This window comes from Peromyscus maniculatus, chromosome 21 (genome assembly GCF_049852395.1).
Source record: "Peromyscus maniculatus bairdii isolate BWxNUB_F1_BW_parent chromosome 21, HU_Pman_BW_mat_3.1, whole genome shotgun sequence".
In the NCBI taxonomy this organism is placed as follows: domain Eukaryota; kingdom Metazoa; phylum Chordata; class Mammalia; order Rodentia; family Cricetidae; genus Peromyscus; species Peromyscus maniculatus.
The window spans coordinates 19,900,779-19,924,409 of NC_134872.1; the positions used below are offsets into that span (position 1 = coordinate 19,900,779).

General features: G+C 41.3%; 1 protein-coding gene across 2 annotated transcripts in view; it reads right to left on the reverse strand.

Annotated features, from left to right (window-relative positions):
• Window positions 1-10,241: 10,241 nt before the first annotated feature.
• The window catches only part of Tmem26 (transmembrane protein 26), a 49,161-nt gene continuing 35,771 nt past the window's right edge, over window positions 10,242-23,631 (reverse strand). For both annotated transcript variants that reach the window (XM_042265958.2, XM_006994221.4), the window contains 2 exons: window positions 17,416-17,492; window positions 10,242-14,512 (listed from right to left, as the gene is read on the reverse strand). In XM_042265958.2, the coding sequence (XP_042121892.1) occupies window positions 14,052-14,512; window positions 17,416-17,492 (538 nt within the window). In that variant the 3' untranslated portion in view covers window positions 10,242-14,051. The remainder of the gene's footprint in view (window positions 14,513-17,415; window positions 17,493-23,631) is intronic.

Sequence of the window (23,631 nt, forward strand, 5' to 3'; positions counted from 1 at the left end):
AAGTTGTAGACAAGAAATTTGTATTCTTTGGAAGACTGATAGAAAGGAGATTTTTTTTTAATTAAGTTTGAGAAGAGCCATGGGGCAAGAATGAATTCTCTGATAGCTGCTCAAATATTTCCTGAACATCATCCCTTTGCAAGGACTGGAGCTTTGATGAATGTGGCTGTCACCCAGGAGATGCCACGTATGGTATAATAAATGGATCAGCTCCTGGATATTCAGTCTTCTATGGAAGATCAGTGAACACAAAGGTTCCATGGCCAGTTTATTTTGGCAGGTGCTGCTTTACAAGCAGGTCTACAATTTTAAAATCCAAATTACTATGAAGCAGTGGGTCACAAGTGCTCAGGCCATAGAGTCATGCGCACATCAGAACCAGGGATGTGTGTGCATTGCATCCAGTTTAATTTGATAAATTATCAAGAAGCAAGGTAGATTCACGAACATCAACCATTGCCTTTTCTGCTCTTAACTCCCAAACAAAATTAGCAGTAGCCAGTGATTTGTTTTCTCACATCCAGTTTAGCAACATGCAGTTGAATTTGCTTACCTGGAGTGCATTTATGGACACCTGTTCTTACCTAGACTGACATGCTCCCTAATGTTGTGTTTCTTTTAAGGCTTCTATCCCATAGTTTCTGAGGTATAATTGTAAGCATTATACAAAGTGATTGGAGAGCATTCTGAAAGAAATTGTAATCCTCAAATAAGATTGCTTTGCTACAATTGAGTTTACTGGACTCTGATGGTCACAACACTCTTCGTTTCAGTGTCCGTACCCCTCATCTGAGAAAATTAATTTCACTGCTCACTCATCTGTGACCCAACAGCATCTTCTGGCCTGGAAATCTCCCAGGAGCTCACTTTGGACTCTTCTGAAGGTGTATGGGAGGCTTTCAAGTCTTCCACAATGTTTTCACATGAATGGTCTTTTGACTTTGACTGTGGAAACATGGCTGAGTTCAGACAGAAGCCTCAATCGGAAGAGCTGTATCCCCTGAAAGAAGGCTACAGATTATTGCCAAAATCATGACAGGCCCAAGATGAGATTCTGCAATATTTGGGGATCCAACAGTGACCATACTCTGGAAATCAACTGCCATCAACCTACAAAAAAAATGTGTTTTCAAAAAAAAAAAAAAAACAACAACAAACAACTTTCATCTCTTTTAAACCAGCTTCCTCAGATCTTCTTTCCTGTTTGCCTCCCTTCTCATATTTCAAAGTGCGCGATGGAAGCAGGGCCAGGAACTTCGGATTCTATACAGAACCCACAGAGGACCAAAAGGAGCCCTTTCTGGGAAAGAAGATGGGCAGCACAGGGTAAAGCTTATGGGCTTATAGTGGCTGTTTTTAAAGAGTGCTGATAAAAAAAAAATCTCCTCACAACCAAGGGCAATGTCTTCCTCATTTGTGCTTTCCTCAGATGGTGGTCAATGGCTCAGACAGAATCTCTCTTCAAAGATATTTGCTGATGCCATTGATCATTCAGAAAGAATATGTGTATGTGTGTGTGTATATATATTCTCCATATATTATGATTGTGTCTACAGGACATAGATCATGAAGTCTCAATTCTTCCATTTACCACAGGGGTACACCATTTAGTGCCAGCTTCAAATTCACAAAGTTTGAAGACATATTTTTTCCTAGTGAGGTTACGTTTGTCTCCAGATAAGTAGTATTACTAAAATTGAGAGCTGAAGTTTTCAGAATACAAATTTCAACCATACTCTTTTTCCAATACTTCCAGTGTGGTGCCATTTTGTCTTTAAAAATAGTAATATATGATCTCATTTCTGTCTATCGTTCCAGCTATCTTTTATCTTTAACAACTCACAAAATAATCACCACCAGATTGCTGATAATGAATATGGTAACAAAATAGGATTTGAGATCATTTTGCCCTCTCCTTTATGCTTGTATGTGTACCTGAAATCTTGGCAATGAACGTGTGACTTACAGAATCTGAGAAGTAACACAACTGCGTTAATTATAAAGCAAGATTAGGATTGTTAGAATTCAAGTACAAGAAGAAAGTTAACCATAGGGGAGTCCCAACACTGAAATGAAAAGACTGGAAGAGGAGGATTGCTATTGATGAAATGGAAGGGAAGACAGGACAAGAGATGAATTTGGGAGGGGATTTGAATCTGTACGTGATAAACTGGGGAATGTCTGTAGAAACATAGAAGGGAAGCTTGGAAGAAGCAGTGATGATGGTGAGCAGCTACTCCCTGAGACAGTGAAAGGGGAGTCGGGAAAGGGGAGCTTCCCTCCCAGATAAGATGGGACTTGGGTATCCTGAGAATGAAGCAACAACCAGACCCAACGGGACAGAGGTGCTGATGCTGATACTGAGAAAATATGAGGAGTGGTTGGTAGGTGATGGTTCTCATCATATCATCACGAGACATGCAAGGAGACTCCAAGGAAAAGGTGGAGAATTGGGAAGGGTTAGAAGTAGGAAAGTAGTCGGTCTGTGGTTGGCTCTTTTCTATGTTCACATGCAGGAGTAGAGTAAATTGGGAATAGATGCTTGCTCGCTCCATCTCTCTCTCCTCTCTCTCTCTCTCTCTCTCTCTCTCTCTCTCTCTCTCTCCTTCTCTCATTTCTTTTTTTTTTTTTTTTTTTGGTGTTTTGAGACAGGGTTTCTCTGTGTATCCCTGGCTATCCTGGAACTTGCTCTGTAGACCAGGCTGGTCCTCAAACTCAGAGATATCTGCCCATGTCTGCCTCCCAAGGGCTGAGATTAAATGCATGCACCACCACCTCCCAGCCAAGAAATAGATCCTCTTAAGGAAAAAAAAACAAACAGTTCACATTAGGAAACACACAAGCAATGATAACACACACACACACACACACACACACACACACACACACACACACACACATATATATATAACTATAAAGTATTATTTGCCATATTATAAAAGGATTATTGTATACATGAGCATGCTAAACACATTATACTAAAAATCAACATGTGAGCAGCTACTCATGTACTTGCCAATAGCCAGAGATGAACAAGACAGATACTCCTGATCTTCAAATTTTATTGTAGGTAAGCTAGACACTATAAACATATCAAATAAGAAACTTTGACCTGTCAAAATGTTAGGAAGGAAATAAAGATAAATACAGTTATAAACTGAAAACTATGAAAATCTCAGTGAGTGATAAGGGATGCTTCCCTGCGGACTGTTAATCAGGGAGGCTTCAGAATTCCCCGACACAATACAAGCTACTGCCATTACTCTTGGTTGTCCATCCGAGCTATATGGTAAGACATTTGCTGAAGCTGCCACATGGTTTGGTTGCAAAATGTAAAGGAACCAAATTGGAACTTAGTTGGAAGCTTCCTCCCCGCTGACTAGCCTTCACAGTGCTGGAAGGCATTAGGCAGGCTCTGGGGGAGAGCAGTCAACAATGAACTTACTCAGCTGTGAACCCTATGTGCTATAATAATAGTAACATTCCAGGTAAGATGTGCCCACAGATGCATTAGGGGCATAACTGTTATGGGTGTAACCAAACACTTTCTAATTAGATTTGAGGCCCCTTTTGTAGGAAGGAGATTATGTCTGGTACTGTAAAAGCCCATTCAAAAGCCTCTGGCTGAGGAGGTCATAGGCAAGAGCTAACCACTGCTCTTTTGTTCCATGGACTTGGTGTCAAACTGCCTTCTAAATGGTTGTGTTTATACAGAGTGCTGCTCTTGGCCTTGCTGAGAAAAGATTCTGTTTGTCATAGACAGAGGTTAATGCAGAGACTCATAATGGATTGATGTGATGAGAATACGCGACCGTTTAGTGATTATTCCTAAATAGGAAATTCGGTCTTCAGCATGTGTCATGGCTGGTGAAGTCACGAACTCACTTCAGCTGTGGTTGTCTTCACAAGACTGGGCTCACGCGCGCGCGCGCGCGCGCGCGCGCACACACACACATACACACACAGGAGGGGGACTTCTTGGGAAGAAGAAAGGGGTCATTCATTGTGAAGGAAGAGCAGGATAAGAGAGAATAATGGGGAGTGAATGTGGTCATACACACACACACATATGTATATATATGGGAGAATAAATTTATAGCAAAATGTACAAGAGAATATTATGGAAAGAGAAATGTGTTGGCCTCCCTGAGGGTCTTGTATGTAAACTGTAATCAAATGAGAAATAATTGTCTCAGAGTAGGAGAAAAGGGGGCAGGGTTGTCCCAAGAAGTAACAGAAGGAAAAAAATTCTGGGAACAAATTCTGTGGTTATTATAAGGGAGTATAAATCATAACTTGTGACCTCAAGGCAGCTGCCAGCCTGACAGGAAAGATAGGGTCACAGTCACACTGCCACAATCCAGATGATGAGAACAGGGATGGAGGCAAGTCCATCTTGCTGTAAACCACAGCTGAAGAGGAGATCCACTCAGTTCTGGAAGCAGGAATGTGCAATGTCTGAGCTAAGCCTTCAGAGGCTTTTGTGGTACCAAAGAAGGTAGTACCAACAAGCTGGTAAAGCATGAGTGAGGTGAAGCAAAACCTTTGTAGGGATCAGGACCCAGTGTGCACTGGGGGAAACGTACAGCTTATCCAGACTCAAGAAGAGGAAACTTCCAGAGATCCAGGGCTTGTTTTCTCTCCTGAAACTGTAGCTGGGGTTCCTGATAAATAGGCAGTCACGGCCCTGTGTGTGCTTTATCTTCCTTGGCACTGTGGATCCAATGCAAACTCTATAAATGAAGAGTCAGGGCTGGGGATTCTGCTCACAGGATGGAAGAGTGGCTGCTGGGGTCCTTTCTTCCCTTGGGTATGGGCAGTCCATGGGAGGAGAAGGCAATTAGACATGAATTGACTAGTGAAATAGGAGTTGTAGGGAGTTTGCTGGGAAAAACAACAAAAACGTAAACAAAGAACTCTGCGTACAAGCCCGTGGTGTAGAAGATAATGACAGACGCAGGAAAGTTTATTATGGTGGCTATTTTGTGAGAGGCAGGGGCAGCCTGCCATGGTGGAGAACAGAGCTAAAGCATTGGGTCCAGGCTAGCACGTCTTTATGAATACCTTAGGGACTTTGATTTTGTTGATTCAGAGATGTGTGATTGGATCTGGAATGAAATAAGCAGGTTCCCTCTGGGAGACTACTTCCTGAAAGGATGAGTGGACAGGGAAAACCCCCTAGAGTAAGCAACATCTTCATGGGGGTAGAAGCCCAGATATAAATATGTCTGAGCAAAAAGCAGGACTGCTTTCTCCTGCTTGCCTGTATCCCTTGCAGGTGAGTGCATCTGCCGGTAAGTGTTTCCGTTAATGCCGCCACCATCCCTCACCAACACTGGAACCCAGCTTCTTCAGCCTTCCAACATAGACTGAAGGCCAGGGGCTCTCAAGGAAACCCCTAGTTAGGCCTTGAGCAACACCTTGCAACTAACTGCTGAGACATCCAGCCTTGTGTCCTGAGTAGCTGTCAGTTTTCTGGCTCTCTAGTGGGCCGATAACCATGGATGAACGGCCCAGCCTCCAGCCTGTGTGACACACACCAATCTAATAAATCCCCTTCATAATATACGTTCATTCACTCAGTTTTGTTCTTCGACAAAACCCTGGCTTTATCCATGGCAGGATAAAGATGGAGGAGAAACATAAGCAGAAGCAACCACACAAACATCTTGCAAAACTGGGGGCTGTTTAGGAATGAGAAGCAAGAACAGAGAGAAAGAGCCATAGATGCCTGTGATTCTGCCACTGGTGCCTGAGCGGAAGAGCCAGTGAGTTCTCCTTGTAGAATGTGCATGCTGCGCCTGTGATATATAGAGTAAACATGGTATCTATAAAAAAAAAATGACTTAGATAAACCAGGAAAACCCACTAGTCATCTGAACCAGTTGAAACCGAGACAGCTGATGACATCATTTTAGCTTTTGACCCAGCTACGAGCTGTCACTCAGGTCACATGGGAACCCTTAAGTAATAGAGAGCAGCAATCTTTGCCAGAAGGTAGGAACAAGCCCCAAGATACCAGAACCACAGCCATCTGAATTTTCCAGCCACATGATTGGCAGGAGCTGAGCATCGTCTCCACAGAGAAAACATATTTTTCTTATAGCTCCAATTTTCCTTGGCCCAGATTCTTCACTGGATATGAAGTCTATATGGTATCTGACATATGGTTGGCTTAGGAATTTTTGTTTTGCTCCATGATTTGATCAGATTTGCATATGACCCATTAGATCATGCACCACAACCCATTGTACATTTAGTAAATATTTGACAAAATCTAGAATAGGCTACATACTCAAATTAGATGAGCTGTGAAAATGGGCTTGGAAATGAACACTGTTGCTAGAGTTTTCCTGCCTTGCCCACAGTCAGGACAAATCTCTGTCACCCGCCAGTCCCACAGCCGCTCAGACCCAACCAAGCAAACACAGAGACTTACATTGCTTACAAACTGTATGGCCGTGGCAGGCTTCTTGCTAACTGTTCTTTTATCTTAAATTAATCCATTTCCATAAATCTATACCTTGCCACGTGGCTGGTGGCCCACCGGCATCTTCACATGCTGCTGGTCATGGCGGCGGCTGGCCGTCAGTCCTTCTGCCTTCCTGTCCTTTTATTTCTCCTCTCTGTTAGTCCCGCCTATCCTTCCTGCCTAGCCACAGCCAATCAGGTTTTATTTATTGATCAATCAGAACAACTTGACATACAGACCATCCCCCAGCACAGCCAAGTGCAGACCATCTCAGACACCTGCACTCAGGCCCATGGTCCTAATCATCCTCTATGCGGACCTGCTGGGTAACGCCACAAAGAACCCAAGAAGGGCTCCCACAGGACATATAGAACATCCCACAGCAGAACACATTGATTCTTTCAGAAGTCTTCTCCCCCCAAGGCTCCATTCAATTTTCTGTCTTTCTTCAGAAAATAAGTTTTGCTATGTACCTCAAAGCTACATTTCTGTATGGTTTGTTTTGGTGGCTCCACAAATGTCAGAGAGTAAGGATTTATTGGATTAGTAATTACAACACAATCTCTATGATGCTTATCCATCAGGACCCAGTGAATCCTTTAGTATGTTTGATTTTCTGGACTATTATAGATCTACTCATGATGATTTCATTTCCCATGTATTCAATACTTCATGAGACAAGCATAATTTGACATGGTCTAAGCTGTTGGTTTATCAAGTGTTCTATGGGATTTTTCTTGATTACAGTGGTGAGGTCTTTATTTTCTTGGATTAAATAGAAATGATAGCTGCTTTATTTGTAAAATGATATCAGTGTATCTATACAAGAGAAAAGATTCTTGTAAAGATTGTAAGGTAACAAGATTTTCTTTTATTGATAATTTTTTTTTTTATGTATGGAAGGTAATTTGTCCATTTCTAAAATCCAAGCTATAAAAAGTATAAGAGATGAAGAGATGGCTCATCTACTAATAGCCCTTGCTGCTCTTGCAGAGGGCCAGGTTTGGTTCTCAGCAACCATCTGCATCTCCAGTTCCATGGGATCTGACACCCTCTTCTGGCTTCCACAGGCACTGCATACCCATGGTGCACATACATACATGCAGGCAAAAAAAAAAAAATCAGACCCTTAATGAAGACAGATATGTCTTTAATAAAGAAGTAAAGAGCATAAAAGCAAATTAAAGTCAGAAGTATTGGGCTGGAAAGATGGCTCAGCGGTTAAAAGCATTGGCTGTTCTTCCAGAGGTCCTGAGTTCAATTCCCAGCAACCACATGGTGGCTCACAACCATCTGTAATGAGATCTGGTGCCCTCTTCTGGCATGCAGGCAGAACAAGGTATACATAATAAATCTTTTTTAAAAAAGTCAGAAGTGTCTATAATTTTTAAAATAAGTATTGTTTCACTCTTATTAGCTACTTATGCAGGTGTCACTAACACAAAAAGAGCAACACACAAATTTGCATTCATCCTTAATTTTAACACAAATCTCTAAGTGATTGTTTCTGCCACTGATTTTAGATCAATCAGTCTTTCTGAAATTGGTAGGGTATCATATCTACATTGTTAATTCATTACTCCTGGGACTGCCTGCTCTCACATTTTGCATGCATACAACCATAGGATGGTTGCTTAGACATGGAGTTGCTAGGTCAGATCACAAATGTTAATTTCCATCTCTGAGTTCTATTGTCAAAGTGAACCAGTGTGGACCCTCACTGCCCGTGGACAGTGGTACCTCCCCCTAGCTTCCGCCTATTGTAGCACCACCCAAGAAATGTGGCCTCTTTTTCTGCACAACATGTGAAAAGTTCTTACTCATAGTTTAGTTTTCATTTGACAAATGCTATTTTGTTGCGGCTTATTTCATGACTTTATTCACTCTGCCTGGAATCATATGCTAAATCTTTGGCTCCGGTTTTTGGTTTCCAGTGGCGTTTTCCTTTTCCCCCCCTTATTTCTGGGAGCTGTTTGTTCTTCAGGAAAACTCATGCTTAGGTATACTTGTGGCAAGGCCATCCTCCCGGTTTGCTGTTTTATTTTTCTCTTGACTAGTCTGTTGGTCAGCTTTCTTTGCTTAGGATGTTCCTATGATGCCTAATTTTCCATGAGCTGCTGTGTGAATCCCCTCTGCAGCCTTGTTTTATGTCTTATTAAAAAGTCATTCTTGCCATTTTAAGTACAAAGGCAACATTCTCTATGTTTTTTTAATTCTAAATCTTTAATCACTTGATCCATCTGGAAGTATTTTCAACATATGGATTGAAGTAAAGATCCAATTTAATATTTTACAAAACCTAAACTATTCATAATATTCTACTCCTGGCCTGTGATTTATCATGTAGCTGAATCCCTTACATAGTTCAGCATATTTATTGACTTTATTCCATTCAATTTTTTGGCTTGCCTCTTCTTATGACAGAACCAAATTGTCTTGTCTATTGTAACTGTGTAATGTAGTTAAATATACTGAAATCACCCTCCCATTTGCCTCTTAAAAACATGTTCCAACTATTCTTTTGTGCTTATTTTATTACGAAATATTCTTTCTAGCATAGAATGTAAAGCTTGTTGTTAAAGTTGATAGTAGTCACTAGAAATTAAAGACTTGGAATGGGAAGATGGTCCAGTGGGCAAGGCACGTGCCCTATAAGCAAGAGAAGCAGAATTTGAATCTGCAGGGTTCGTGAACATGCCTTCCTGTACGGCAGGCAACTGGTAATCCCAGTGCTGGGATGTAGAAACAAGCAGACTGGCTGGCTGGACTGACTGACGAATTAGCTAGTACGGGGTTCATGGAGAGATCCTGCCTTAGTCAACAAAATGTGTAAAGCAACTGAGGAAGACACCTGACAACTGTGAAGGCTTTCACACATGCTCACACATACGTACATGCAAAAAGGATTTTATTACTAACGTGATGGAGATGATGTCAGATCTACAGATGAATTCAGAAGAACTTGGCACTTCTAAATTATCAGTGCCTCTTATTATCGCCCAGTAGAATATGTCTACTTGGTAACTTACTCATTTATGACTCTCAGCATCATTTGAAACTTTTCTAAATATTCTGAAGTTTAAACTTACACATTTTAAGGCCTTAATTCATATTGTAATGGAAATCTGTTCAAAAGTTAGTTGAATGTTGTTTGTTCAAGCATACTATTGGGTTTGTTTACTTTTAAGTAAGTTATTAAATTATTACTTAGGTCTTAGTAATTTTTAGATGCTCAGTCTTTTATGGATAAATATACCTTTGGCTCTTCCTTCTCAATATCTACCCTTCTCTTTATTGGCTACATCAGCTTTTTTTTTTTCTTTCAGTTTCTCCAAATTGGTATGTTCATGATACTCTTTGCCACTCAGAAATGCGAAACATTCATGTATAAAAGTCTACCAGCCAACCACTTCTGGGTTTCAGGTCTTGCTTCAGAGAAAGTTGCCCATCCCCCACATGCTCAAGACACATTCTGTATTTCCATCCAATATTTATAGTTTTCATTTTACAATGAGATTTAATCCATCTGGAATTTATTTCTATAGATTTCATGAGATAAAAATCCCACTTTATGTTTTCCAGATGGATAGCAACATTTTCCAACATCATTTATAAAATTGGTCATTCTTTGCTTGCTGGTTGGAAATGCCACTTTAATCATGTTCAAAATAGATCAGTTTTACTTATTAAGCCAGAGCTTAAAAACCATGAAGGAAATGAGTTACAGTAGAGAAACACACAGAGTAGGAAAAAAAAAAAAGTACTGGGAGAAAGCTGTATACAAGTATTTAATGTCCATAATAAAACAAAAAGGCAAGTCACAGCAAAATATAGAAATACTCACAGAAAATACACTCACATATTGTTTCAGTAAAAATGATCTCAAAGACAAAAACCGATAAAGTAGAAGGCCATGGTGGCTCATTCCTCGATCATTGTGAAGCTGCTGTTGCCATCCTGGAAGTTAAATGGAGCCTCCAGCTGCCTGGTCTAGCCCTAATCAGACATGTCTGAGGACAGATCAAAAGTTCCACTAAGTGAAAAGCAAAGCCTAGAATTAGAAAACAGCAGTGTCTTTTTATCTCATAATTCAAGGCTGTTTGATCTGTAAGGCTGTGCCGTCTAACTTTAAGGAGCCCTGGAGTGGAGTGAAGGTCGACGGGCCTCATCTCGCCAGTTCTGTCTTTTCATTGAAGAATCTGGCTAACAGTTCTTGGTGCTAAATGCCCAACATGATTAGAGTCCACACTGAACTCTGGACCGTGACAATCCTAACAGGTTCACACCTGTGAGGTGTGCCTTCCCAGAGCTCGGAATGGCTCCTGTTGAATAAAGAGGTGTGTGGATGATAGTGAATCCCATCATTATCTGGACATGTCCTCATGGCGGCTGAAGGACTTGTGGTGGGACAACAGAGCCAGTGGCATCCTTCTCTTGGACTTCTCCCTGGAAGCTTCCAATGTTTTAGACTAGTTCAAGCCTCCACATTCCAACACTGTCATTTACAACTGCAACAGAACATGGCAGGATAATCAAAGACAGAGCAGTATGCTCATCCTAAGCATGGTATTGTGGCATTTAAGACTCAGTCAATATGTATGAGGCCTGAGAGGACCCTGAGGTGTGTCCACACACAGCATCATATAAACATGGATGCTGGGCTTTCTCACAAATGGAAGAACATGTTTATAGGAAGGATATTTGATTGGACTTTAATCAACCAGTAATGTCTCCAGCAACTGTAAGTGAGCCCCCACACTCCTCAGGGGTTGGGGCTTGGCATGCACTGTGGCTGGAGACAGAGGACAGAGTCTGCATCCTACTTGATGTAAGCTCTCCCACTACAAATAAAATGTAAACATGTCTCCAGATGCTGACATATGGGAGATGACTGATGCTCCGATCAGCTTATGACAAGCACTTGGAGATCCAAAACATTTACAGTGTGTACCAGTCTACAATAAAAACATACCATTTTAAAGGGTAAAATAATAGTAATGATTACAAACATACAACTAACCAAATACATTTTTAACTTTTCATCGGAGATAAAAACCTAGACTAAGCAACAGACATTTTTTGCTATGATCAAAGCAGCCAGCATAAGGAAATGGAAACCCTGGCAGTTAGGCTAAATGCTGCCTTTAGCAGATTTTCCTGGAAAAGCCTTGAAGCCTGTGTATCTATTTTTGACCATCCATTAATTACCAAGCTGGTCCTCTGTGCTCTCTGACTTCCTGGCATTCTAAGTTAAGCCAGATTTTGGACAGGCCCGAGGAGGAGGGCTAATTACAAAATACTTCATTTAAACACTAGAAAGTCATGAAACCAAGCCAAGCCTCAGATTTGAAAGCACTTTAAAAAAATCCTTGCAATAGTCATACTACTTTATGTTCTATTTTTAGGGGCTCAGTGTTTGTTTTTCTGGGAAAAAGATAAATCACACACACACACACAAAAAAAATATATGCTGTGAGCAAACAGGCAGGAAGGAGTGGTCCATGCATGTCATGGGAGAAGGTATTTAGCCCAAAGCAGCCAGCAGTGCAGGAGAAGGCTGAGGCAGTTTGACGAATAGCAGGTATTATTACTTTTCCCCTTTTGCTTCCCATTGCTGAGTATTTTATTTAAAAATATTTTTTATTATTTCTCTGTGTGTGTGTGTGTGTGTAAGTATGTGTGTGTGCTTGTGCATGAGTGCAGTCAGTGGCCACAAAGACCAGAAGAGGGCATTGCAAGCCCTGGGCAGTGGGCATTAGGATGAACTCCAATCCTCTGCAAAAGCAATACATGCGCCGCGCCGGGCGGTGGTGGCGCACGCCTTTAATCCCAGCACTCGGGAGGCAGAGCCGGGCGGATCTCTGTGAGTTCGAGGCCAGCCTGGGCTACCAAGTGAGCTCCAGGAAAGGCGCAAAGCTACGCAGAGAAACCCTGTCTCAAAAAACCAAAAAAAAAAAAAAAAAAAAAAGCAATACATGCTCTTAACCATGAGGCATCTCCCCAAGTCTCATTGCTAAGAATTTTAAATGACACCCCTTCAAAACTGTCACATTCTTCACTTTATATAAATATAATCTTGACCTTAGCTTGCATACAATTATTATGAAAAAAATTATAAATGCATTCCATTTGTTTCCTGCACATTTTACAACCGTGACATTGTTAAAATGGAAAGCACAAGGAATAAAAGAAGTAGAAATTATTAGAAAACAGTTGTGGTTTTGTGTAAAATAGAATTTGCTTATAAAACGTGTTATCAAATGTGATGGATAAATACCATGCTATATTAGAAATTCATAGATAAAAAAATATCCCAACTGATCATCTAACAGTCACATCTAATTTAAGAAGTTCCCTGAATAAATGTCTCTGAGTTCCTGGGAATGCTAGTGTGGCCTGATTGATGTCTTGAACTCTAACAGCACAGTTTTAGAGTTGTTTACTAGATTGCCAAGTCCAGTTTTCACCACGTATTTAAAAGCAAGAGCTGCTTCCAAAGGTTTGGAATCATTTCCACCCAGAATGCATAGAGATGTGTAAAGGAAGGGGAAGACTATTTCAGTCATGGGAAACAAAGCCACCACAATTCCCAGGAGGTGATAGGGTACCATGTGGTGATTCTCAACATTGATGGAGGCCCTGTGCATGAGGCTGGCACCATCTCTCATGACCTTGTTCCTGAAACCACACTGGAGCCAGGGATGGCATTTCCCAGGAGCTGTGACTTATGCTGCTACTGTTGCTACTCCTGAAGTGGCTCCTGGCAGCTACCAGAAACCATGGCAACACTAAGGGCCACAGATACCTTCATCACTGCGTGCCAGGGCTCCCTGGAACCTGATCACGTGGAGTACCTTGACAATGTAAAAAAAGTTAACTCACTTGGTATTCAAACTGAAATGGCCTGCTGTTAACCTTGTGCTACCCAAGCCCAAAGCTGTCACTCTTCTCTAAGAACAAAGGTACCATGGCCGAATACCACTTTGGTCCAGAAGAAGAAGATTCCTGGGAGGACCTGTGTAGTCTCCATGGCTATTTTCTGTACTGAAGAAGATGGACAGCACCTGTTCCCAGCTTCCATCCCATGGCAAGTTGATTTTAAATGTGTTCCCCCACCCATTTGTTCTGTGTTCATTGAATATACATTTTTTTTCAAGGCAGAGAAGATCAGATGAGAGAGTCTGACAGTCTAGCCACCGTTAGAGGCTTCTGTATAACCAGGTCACCCCAGAGGATTGGTGGTGGGGATGGTAGTTGTCAGCCCTAAATCTTTGGAGGGTGTGCTATGACACCCCTGTCTACAACGTTCCAAACAGTCCCGTAGAGCCAATCTCTTACAGTGGTTCTTAGCATGGGCGTAATGTCCGCTATCATCACAAGAGGTTGTAACAACAGCCACCCATCCAAGTTTCTTCCATTCAGATGAAAAAAATAAAGAGTACGTTGGCTTTGATACAGGATCATCTTTTCATGTTGTTTCCTTAAAAACTGTTGTATGCAAAAAAAAAAAAAAAAAAAAAACTGGGTGTGGGCAGGGGGATGGGGTAAAGAGAGAATTATTCTATAAGAAGAAGAGGAGTTAAGCCTCCCGGTGCGTTGCGTGCTGGGAACAAATAACTAAGGTATGGATGGAATAGGACTCCTCCTCGGAGGTGACAGGTGAGGCTTGCAGAGGTAGGGCCTCTCTGGAGGTGTCCTCCCAGTCACTGGGCCCACTTTCAGAGGGTTGGTCTGGGCCACTGTGCCCTGTCTGGAGGCTTTCTGGACAACCTTGCATGGAAGCACGGGTGGCCATGATCAATGCCACCAGCCGGTAGAAGTGCAGTGCCATCACCAGGGAATTCTTCACAGCAAAGAACACCAGCATGTGGTTGATCACTTTGAAATAGATCATCAGGACAAGGCGCACGACGAGGAAGGGACCATCTTGGATGAAGAAGCTGAGGCCAATGGTCCATAGATCTGCACTGTACTGGCACAGGAACAGCCTGAGGAAGCCCCTGGCTTTCACAGAGGAGGGGCAGACCAGTTTCAACTGGACTGAAAAAGGAAGGCAACAACGATTACCATTCGGAAACGCAAGATGGAAAGAGAAGGCTGAAAAGTCACTAACGATGGATGGTCTGATTGTGAAGGACAGAGTTTAATCCTGGGAGGAACAGAGGAGATTTCTCTCCACCTCAGGCCTCTGCATCCTGGCCACGTGGTTCCGTCCACTTTAAAGGTTTTGCATCATCTTTCAACCTCCCTGTGGGAGGGAAGGACCAATTAAATAGACTAAAGAGCATAATATGTAAAGGAACTGTTGTGTGTGTGTGTTTGAGGTCTGCAGAGTGGGAAGGCAACAGAGACCTGTCTGTACTCAGTGGGCCTCAAGTCAAGAAGCCTGGTATTTCTCTCCGCGGCTTCACTCTCTAGCATTGAGAGACTGGCTGTGCTGCAGAACCTCCGGGTGCCTCAGTTTCTCCATTGAAATCTAGGATAGCAGGAATTCTAAGACAGGGTCTCTAGTCATTGGCTTGTTTTCTGTTAGACTAGCACCTTGTCTCCCTTTCTGTCTCTGCTTCTTTCTTCTGTCTCCCTCTTAGGGGAATGGGTGACTGACTTTCTTGACTGGTAAGTGCAGTATATGGATGACAGAGTTCCCAGCCGGACCATAGCAGGAGCTTTCTCTAGAATGTCCCTACTTCCTACTTCACTCAAGTGCTCAGAATCCAAATTCAATTTTCACTCACATTAAACATACTTTTCTAATGGGGATGATGGTGTGTATTTGTGTGGGAGCCCAAATAAAGGCCATTATTTCATTTTGTCCTCATTTTTTTTTCTGCTTTTGTTTCCCAGTTTAAAAGAAAGACTGAGAATAATTGCGGATTTTTTTCTTTTTTTGGCCAGTTGAACAAAAGGAGACTCCATCAACAGATGAAACTTTTGTTTTAATTTCAAAGATGTAAATTAAACTCAGGGTCAAGGGTAGAAAATAATCCTTTTTGTAATAATAAAGCCTTCCATTTGGAGTTTTCCAACAAAGAATGTCTCAATCCAGCAAGGGCGTGCTGCAGTTATCATGAAGCGCCTTTGATAGGGGGTGAACATAATGTACTGCTTGTTGGAGAGTACAATAGCCGTTTAGTCAGAAGTGACATTTGGTCTTTGTTTTTCAAACAGCTGCATAGCATTATCACCTCCGAACGTTTACACAATTTCTTTCTTAAATAAAAATTTTCTTAGCAAGTCTGCGAACCACACGAGAGGAGAGGGCGAGGGAGCGACAAAAGAGAGACACAGGCAAGGTCAGGGAGGGCCTTTCTTGAGAAGCCATGCTCAGGGAATCCCTCCTGGCAGGGCCCCCTCCCCCAAGGGCATTACTCACTCTACAAAGGATGGAGCCCAGGAGTCTATCAGAACAACAGCTGGCTGGCTTCTAGCTGGGTAACCAGTACCATGTACCTAAGGCACACTTCAGCAAAACATCTGCATGTTGTTTGCATATATTTGTTTGTGATTATTAATCTGTACTTGGATTGGTATTTTCCTTTTTTTTTTTTCTTTTTGAGAAAGGTTCTTAATATGTAGCTGTGGCTGGCCTGGAACTCACAAAGTAGAACAGTCTGGCATCAAACTCAGAGATCTGCACACCCATGTCTTTAGAGTTCTGGGATTAAAGGAGTACACCACCACGCCCAACCTTCCCCCTGCACCCATTTGAAAAAAGTCACGCAACTCTTCCCATCCATTCAGGAAACAATTTTATCCAAGAAAGTATGTGCTTAAGACCCAAAATTTTCACAAGACCTCTGAATCTATTGGTGTGGACCCCTACATTCACATACTCTGTCTTATTCTCACCCTGAAGCCAACAGGAAGAGTGTCGCAAAGAATAAAATCGATTAAGAAAAAGAAGTATTACCGTCTGGAGGCTCTTCCAGAGTAAAGAACCAAGGACAAGAATTGCCAAGTCACATTTCTAGCAGACCAAAAATCAGGGTGTGATTCCAAGCTGGAACCATTCAATAGAACCCTATGATGCTAAAAACATTTTCATATCTTTGCTGTCCAACATGAGGGCCACACCTGGCAATGGAGAAGCTGAAATTTGGCCAGGGTCATTGAAGAGTTGTTCCTTATGTTTTATTTAATACCAATCTACCCGGCTGTGTGTGGCTGTTGGGTACCATACCGTGGGAAAGCACAGCCATAGGAAAACAATATTATGGAATGCCAGCCGAACAGTTCACTTTTTGCTGACCCTCAATGATGCACGTATTCCTTAAAGTTAGAATGCAGGCCGCCATTAAGGGAATCATAACTTTGCACCTGGGCTTGTTTGACATTGCACCTCTTACCTTGGGGTTTCACAATGTGACTGGCTGAAAATATAGAGACTGCACATCAATGGGTCATTAAGCACTCACTGTATTATTGAGTCATCCCTTGGACTGCTGTGAGTGTCATCCCATTTCACAGATGAAAAACTGAGGCACATACATCTTAATCAATTTTGGCAGGATTACAGATAATAAGTAATAGAAGTATTAGTTGAGTTGAATGAAAAGCAGTGTAGTTAACTGCTCAAATACTTATTATTATTAATTTGGGAGGTTCTTTTTGGAAACAGAATCTTATATATACCAGGTTGACTTCAGACTTGCTATATAGCCAAGGGTGATTTTGAACTCCTGCTCCTCCTGTCTCCACCACCAGAGTGCTGGGATTAAGGGTACACACCACCAGGCCTGGCTACACTCATTTATCTTGGGCACAACCACACAACAAAGTGGGTCCACGATTGGCTTTCCTGAGTCTCAGCCTACCTTCCTTCTAAGTTGGAGTAGAGCTAACACTAGGTTATCAAAGCATGAGTTCTCTCAACTGCCTCCTTCGTCCTAGGATGGTTTATATTAATTTTCTGGTTTTTTTTACACAAATATGAATACATTTACCTGCCAGGTCCAGGGGAAACTGCAGCATACTCCAGGTCCATACCACAAGGATGCCAGAGACCAGTATAGTGTTATTTCTAGAAGACAATAGCATTTTAAATTAGCAGGAAAACATATGACCACATACAGAAGAGAGAGATCAGCTAAATCACAGCTCATTGTGCACTAAGTAAAACTTTTTGTGAGTTGGCAAAATATCTTGTGTTATAATAAGTCCCCACACACACACACACACACACACACACACACAAAAAAAAAAAAAAAAAAAAAAAAAAAAAAAAAAAAAAAAAACCAAGCATGATAATAGAACCATATGAAAATCATGATCCCTGGCTGCATAGCAAATTTGTGGCCACCCTGGTCTACATGTGATCTTGTCTTTAAAAAGAAAAACAAAATAAAAAATCCTAATAAGCATAAATGAGGACAGAGCCTACTGATCCCATATTTTTTCTAATCTGCTCACATTATAGAAACATTACAGGAGGGAAATGTTATAAAAAGTAGATACAGACATAAATATTCAGTCTTCCAACTTCAATAATGATATCCCAGAAAAGCAGACTATAGCACTAAGACTCCAGGACTCTATTAAAAATATAATTCAAAAGGCTGGAGAGGTGGCTTCTTGGTTAAGAGCGCTTGCTGCTGTCGCAGAGGACCTAGTGTTGGTTCCTAGGTCCCACAGGGTAGCTCACAACTATCTATAACCATCATCCACAGGGAACTGACAGGCTCCTTTGACCTCTAGCACCAAACACACACATAACACAGGGGAGCACTTACATACATAAAATTTTAAAAAATTCTTACAAAGAGACAATTCAAAAGGGTGGAATGATGCTCGTCTACCTTAAAGCTCAACATAATAAAAGAAAAGCACCCTTAGGTGGGAAAATGCAGTGATAATTTCATTAAGCAAGGACTTGGAGCAGAGAATAGATTATGAGGCAAAGGGCAGGGTGTGTGTGTGTGTGTGTGTGTGTGTGTGTGTGTGTGTGTGTCCTTCACTATTGTACCCTCAATGCTTAGAACAGTACTTGACAATGATAGATATTCAGTATATATTTATAGAAAATTTTGATTGGACATACAAAAGGAGGGTCCATGTTTAAAGAAACCCACAAATGTCACGGACCTAGGAGAACAATCTGGAAAACTAGAGTCAGGAACAATAGAAATGGTACAAATTCAAAGAATATTAAAGAAGAATCAAACAGACAAACAAAACAAAGACCATGTGGTATAACAACAACTTTTCCCAAGTGAGAGTTTTGATGGGCAAGGGCTAGAGAGGCATCAGGAAGTGTGCTCCAAAGCAGACTGGTGGTTTCAGAGGGTGTCGGTAAATGCACTGAGTGGAGACCTTGAGAAATTAAACTCCAAAACTCTAAATTTGGGAAGGAGACATCTAAGCTGCCTTTATCTACCTCAGCAGTTGATGTGGCAAAGGGGTTCGTGACAGAAATAAAAATGAAAGGAAGCCTCCACTTTCAAAAGGGAGCAGAGACAGATCCCAAAGTGCAGAAGGCAAGTTACCATCAACACCTCCTTCAATTATGTAAGTGAGTCTCCAGGAGGTTTCTGAGAGCCCTCTGAGAAGGCAGTAATTACCAGAGGCATGTGGGTTATCTGAGAATAACTGCTCTCAAATAAGCTTACTTCTTCTTTATTTCAAAAATTGACTTGGGATTACCAGGCAGGTAACGCCATAAATTGATAATAGACACTTGGATCTAGATAAGCCTCCCGCAGATTTCTCCCATAGTGTCTTATTAACAAAATTAAGAAATATTGCGAGTGAGTACGGCTAGGTGGATTTCTGAGTGAGCAAATGACTCCCCGAATAGAGTGCATTAACTGATTGCTGCAGGCTCTGTCTCTGACTCTGCTCCACTGTGTGTTTGATCAATGACCTTGTTGAGGATGCAGATGGAAGGCTTCTCATGAGCACGTAACACACGGAGACAGAGAGCCGTTCTCTAGAAAACTCAATCGCGACTCCAAAAGATGTGACTAAATAACCTAAATTGGGGTGGAGCAGAATGGGGAAGATTCCATTTCCCAGAAGCAGCTTGTGGCTTTTCCCTGGACATCTAATTATGCGCCCATGGCATGACATGATTTATGGTGTTCCAGAGTCAAACACAACCATAGGTCAATTCACAAGAAATATGAAATCGGATTTTAAGTGGAAGTCCTTTGAGAATGTAGACTAAACTTCTTCTTTGCTGTGTCAATGTCTGTACTCAGCAAACCTTCCATTTTTTAACTAATATCATATATATGGTTTCTGATTTCAGGCTTACACAGCAGGCAGTTTTCTCCATGTCTAACTCATGATTACACTTAATCCTCTAGTAACTTGACAAAGAAGGCACATGTGTTATTCGTGTTTGATCAAAAAGGACACTGAGACATGGAGAGTTGGGGACATATGTCCAAGTTGATTTTCTTGGAAGAATAAAGCTAGATAGCAGATTTCAGCACCTATCCCCTTAAGAGCGTTGTTTTTAATTTTTAAAATTTTCTATATATGTGTGTGTATCTGTGTGCATATGTATATGTGTGTGTTCAGAGTCCCATGGAAGCCACAAGGAGGCATCGGCAGTTGTGAGCTGCCACACTTGAATGCCAGGAACAGAACTCCATGCTTCTGGAAGAACACTATACACTCTTAAGTGCTGAGTCCTCACTCCGGCCCACATCCAGACTTTTAGCTAGTAGTGATAGTTCATTTTCTCCTGGCTATGACAAAACAGATAACCAAAGCAAGTTTAGACGAGAAGGATTTATCCTGGCTGATGGTTTGTGTGACATCATCCATAATGGTGGAGCAGGCATTCTGCATTAGGAGACAGTCAGAGGCGAATGTTGGCGCTCTGCTCGCTCTCTCGGTTTTTGGTGTTATCATTCATCCCAGTCTCTTGACACCTCGTGTAAAAACTAAACAACTCACTAGAGACTGTCCCGTGCTCCCAAATTCAGAGTATGTCCTCTTTCTCTGTTAAATCTGTTCGGAAGGACCCTCACCAATATTCCCAGGTTTGTGTCTCCCGGGTAATTCTAAAGTGCCATAAAGTTGACAATCTAGAACATTCACCTCACCAGCCTCCTATAGCATTTCCAGGAATTAGATTCAATCTGTTAGTTCTACTGTATGGTAGACTGTTCAGCACACATCTGAAACATGCTTCAGGCTTGATGAGAGAAATGTATACGTTAGCTTACGCAGAAAGTCAGAGCCTACAATTGCCAGAAAACTTAGAACAGTGTTATATATGTTAAAAAGGATCCAGTGATGGAAATAAAATAAAATTCATTCTCATGAGTTCAGAGCTAAAGCTCAGGCTCAAAGGATGTTAGATGCATACATCATTTTGAATAATATTGCCTAAAGACATAATATGTCACTTCTGGGGCAGATAGCCTCTGTTAGGATTAATCCCACAGAGCTTACAAGAAAATGGCTGACATTTTAGAGAGGACTTTTAAAAATAAAGGCAAAGAGAGTTTTCCTAAAATGGTCATTTTTGTAGTTTCTTGCAATCTCAAACTTCAATAATTCAACCCCAAAACATTGGTCTCTAAGGGAGTGGTGTGCAGGGGCCGTGCACAGTCTCTGGTTCCTAGGGATGGGAATGCAAACACCAGCTCCACTCCCCCCCAGAAAAGCAGAATAAAGTTCCTAATGCTATACTGATGCTTACAGGCTACATCATACCCACACATCATTTAACATCTGCAGGCTTTTGTGTACTCCTGTGCATCATGAGGATGGCAATTACAACAGATGCTGGATTTCATAGGATTGTTTCGGTGTATTATTTTACTGTGAAACATATCTTGATACAGCACCCGACTCTGGCTGTGTATGGGGGAGCAATGCACATTAGTTATTCTTATGTTATCACATATAACCCTGAGACTATGTTTCTAACGCTCATATTTACAAGATAATAATGACAGTACCTGCCTCAGTACAAATGTAAAAACTAAATAACTCATTAACCCAAAGACTTTAGAACAACTCCAGGTACACACCATGATGAATAAGCAGTAACTGGAACTGTTATTTATTTAATGAATATGTTACTTTTATGCTACCATCTGTCTAAAATTCTTGGTGTCTCAATTTCATCTTCTCATTATACAGAGATAAATTGTAGACTACTCCCAGATCTAAACATGTCCAACTGTAACCATATCATTTTCTAAATTAGTTACTTTTTCCATTGCTATGACAAAAGCAACCTAAAGAAGGAATTGGGGGTTGATTTAGCTCACAGTTTAAGGGTGTAGTTCACCATTGTGGAGAATCTTAGAGGCTGGAACAAGAGATGGTCGATCACAATGTATCCATAGTCAGGAAGCAGAGTGAGAAGAAAGCTAATCCTCAGCTCAGTTTTTCAGTTTTTCTTTGTTATTCAGTCTCGGAACTCAGCCCAGGAAATGGTGCCACTACCTTCAGGAAGATTGTTCCCTCGTCTGCTAAACCTCTTCACAAGGACCCTCAAAGACACACCCAAAGATATGTCTTCTAGGTGACTTCAAATCCCATGAAGTTGATAGTCAAGATTAAGAACCACAAATAACGACTGCAAAGTTTCACTTATGCACACATAACCTGTCCACACACAAAGTATGGAAGAATTCGAGTGCTAAGAAATAAAATTATCAACAAATAACTTTGGAAAGGTACATCTAAAAAAGAAGAATAATGAACTATTAGATCAGAGAGTGAACCCAGGACAGTTAACATTGGAAGGTAGTAAACAAGTTGCTGAGCTTAAGCAGCAGTCAAGAATCTCAAAGGACTCTAGGCTGGATTTATCTACTACTGTTGCAATATCAACTGACCTTTAGAACTATTATCCAGGAAGCATGATTTACAGTGGGCTTCACATTGTATCTACAGGAAACAGAGGCAGAGGAGTGTTAGTGTTCAGCTTATTGTCTCATTTTTTTTCTTTTCTCTTCAGTGTCAAATCTCAGCCCATGGAGTGGTACCATCTACATTCTGGATGGTACCTGAATTTCTGGTCTTCTCATCATGAAATAAGGGATCTTCATAGGTAAAGTTACTGAATTAAGTACGTACTTTTTCTTTCTGGTAACCATGGAGATAAGTTATTAGCCTTTGATGGATCAACAAAACCAACATAGTAGGTGAAAATTAAAAATATAAAGTCATAGGGGCTGGGTTTGTTCCCCAAAACCCACATGGAGACTCACAACCATCTGCATCTCTAGTCCCAGGGGGTTCTGGCACTGTCTTCTAGCCAAATGGATATCAGGCACACACGTGGTGCACAGATATGCACGCAAGCAAAACACCCACACACATAAAAGTAAAATTTAAAAGAATGTATGGGAGAAGTCACAATTTGATCCTTTTCTTAACTAATTCTTTTTGAAGTATGAAGTTTTTTATATAAAAGAGACAGTGAATAGGATCCATGTACGTTTGAAATGTGACAAATGAGTTAAGATAATGAAGGAGAGAGAGAAGAAGGATTGGTACAAAGCTCTCAGAAGGAACATTTTGCTGAGAAAACGGCAGAGTAGAGAGACTGAGCACAGGAGAAATTCGAGGAAGGCCTCCTCTGCATTGTCAAATATTCCGAGATATAGAAATGGTGAGGGAACAGACTTTTTCTTTTTAATAAATTATCTGTGTTCAGAAACCCTACAGAGTGTTTCCCAGAGGTGATGAACTATTTCTCCCAAAGATGCTGAATTTAGACTCACGAACATTTTGAAAGAGAAGCTACAGCAAATGAAAAGGTCAACAGATGCCTCTCCCCCTTAACAAATATGGCTTCTATTAGATACGCTGTCAAAGATCACCATTCATGCTGGGGAAATTAACCAGAGACAAGCAACAAATTCAGGAACATCGACTCTCCTTAATGCAGCAGAATTTCAGGTAAGAGCAGTGAGAATCTGCAGCATCCTTGCTCATGGCTCAGCTGTGTGAAAGAAAAATTGTATAAAGTGGAGTTAAAGGGGCAGAGAAGAATTTATTCCAGATGATTGCAATCAGTGGGAAGAATGACTCTAATATGCTTCAACAAAAGGTGGGAGAGGTTTTAAACCCTAAGAGAGAAAGCTCTGGAGGACCCTTGGGTGGCAGCTGAGTGATGTGGGTGGAGGATTTATGTTCACTATTTGAGATTTAAAGTGTTTCCACAAATACTGTTAGATGGAGCCCAG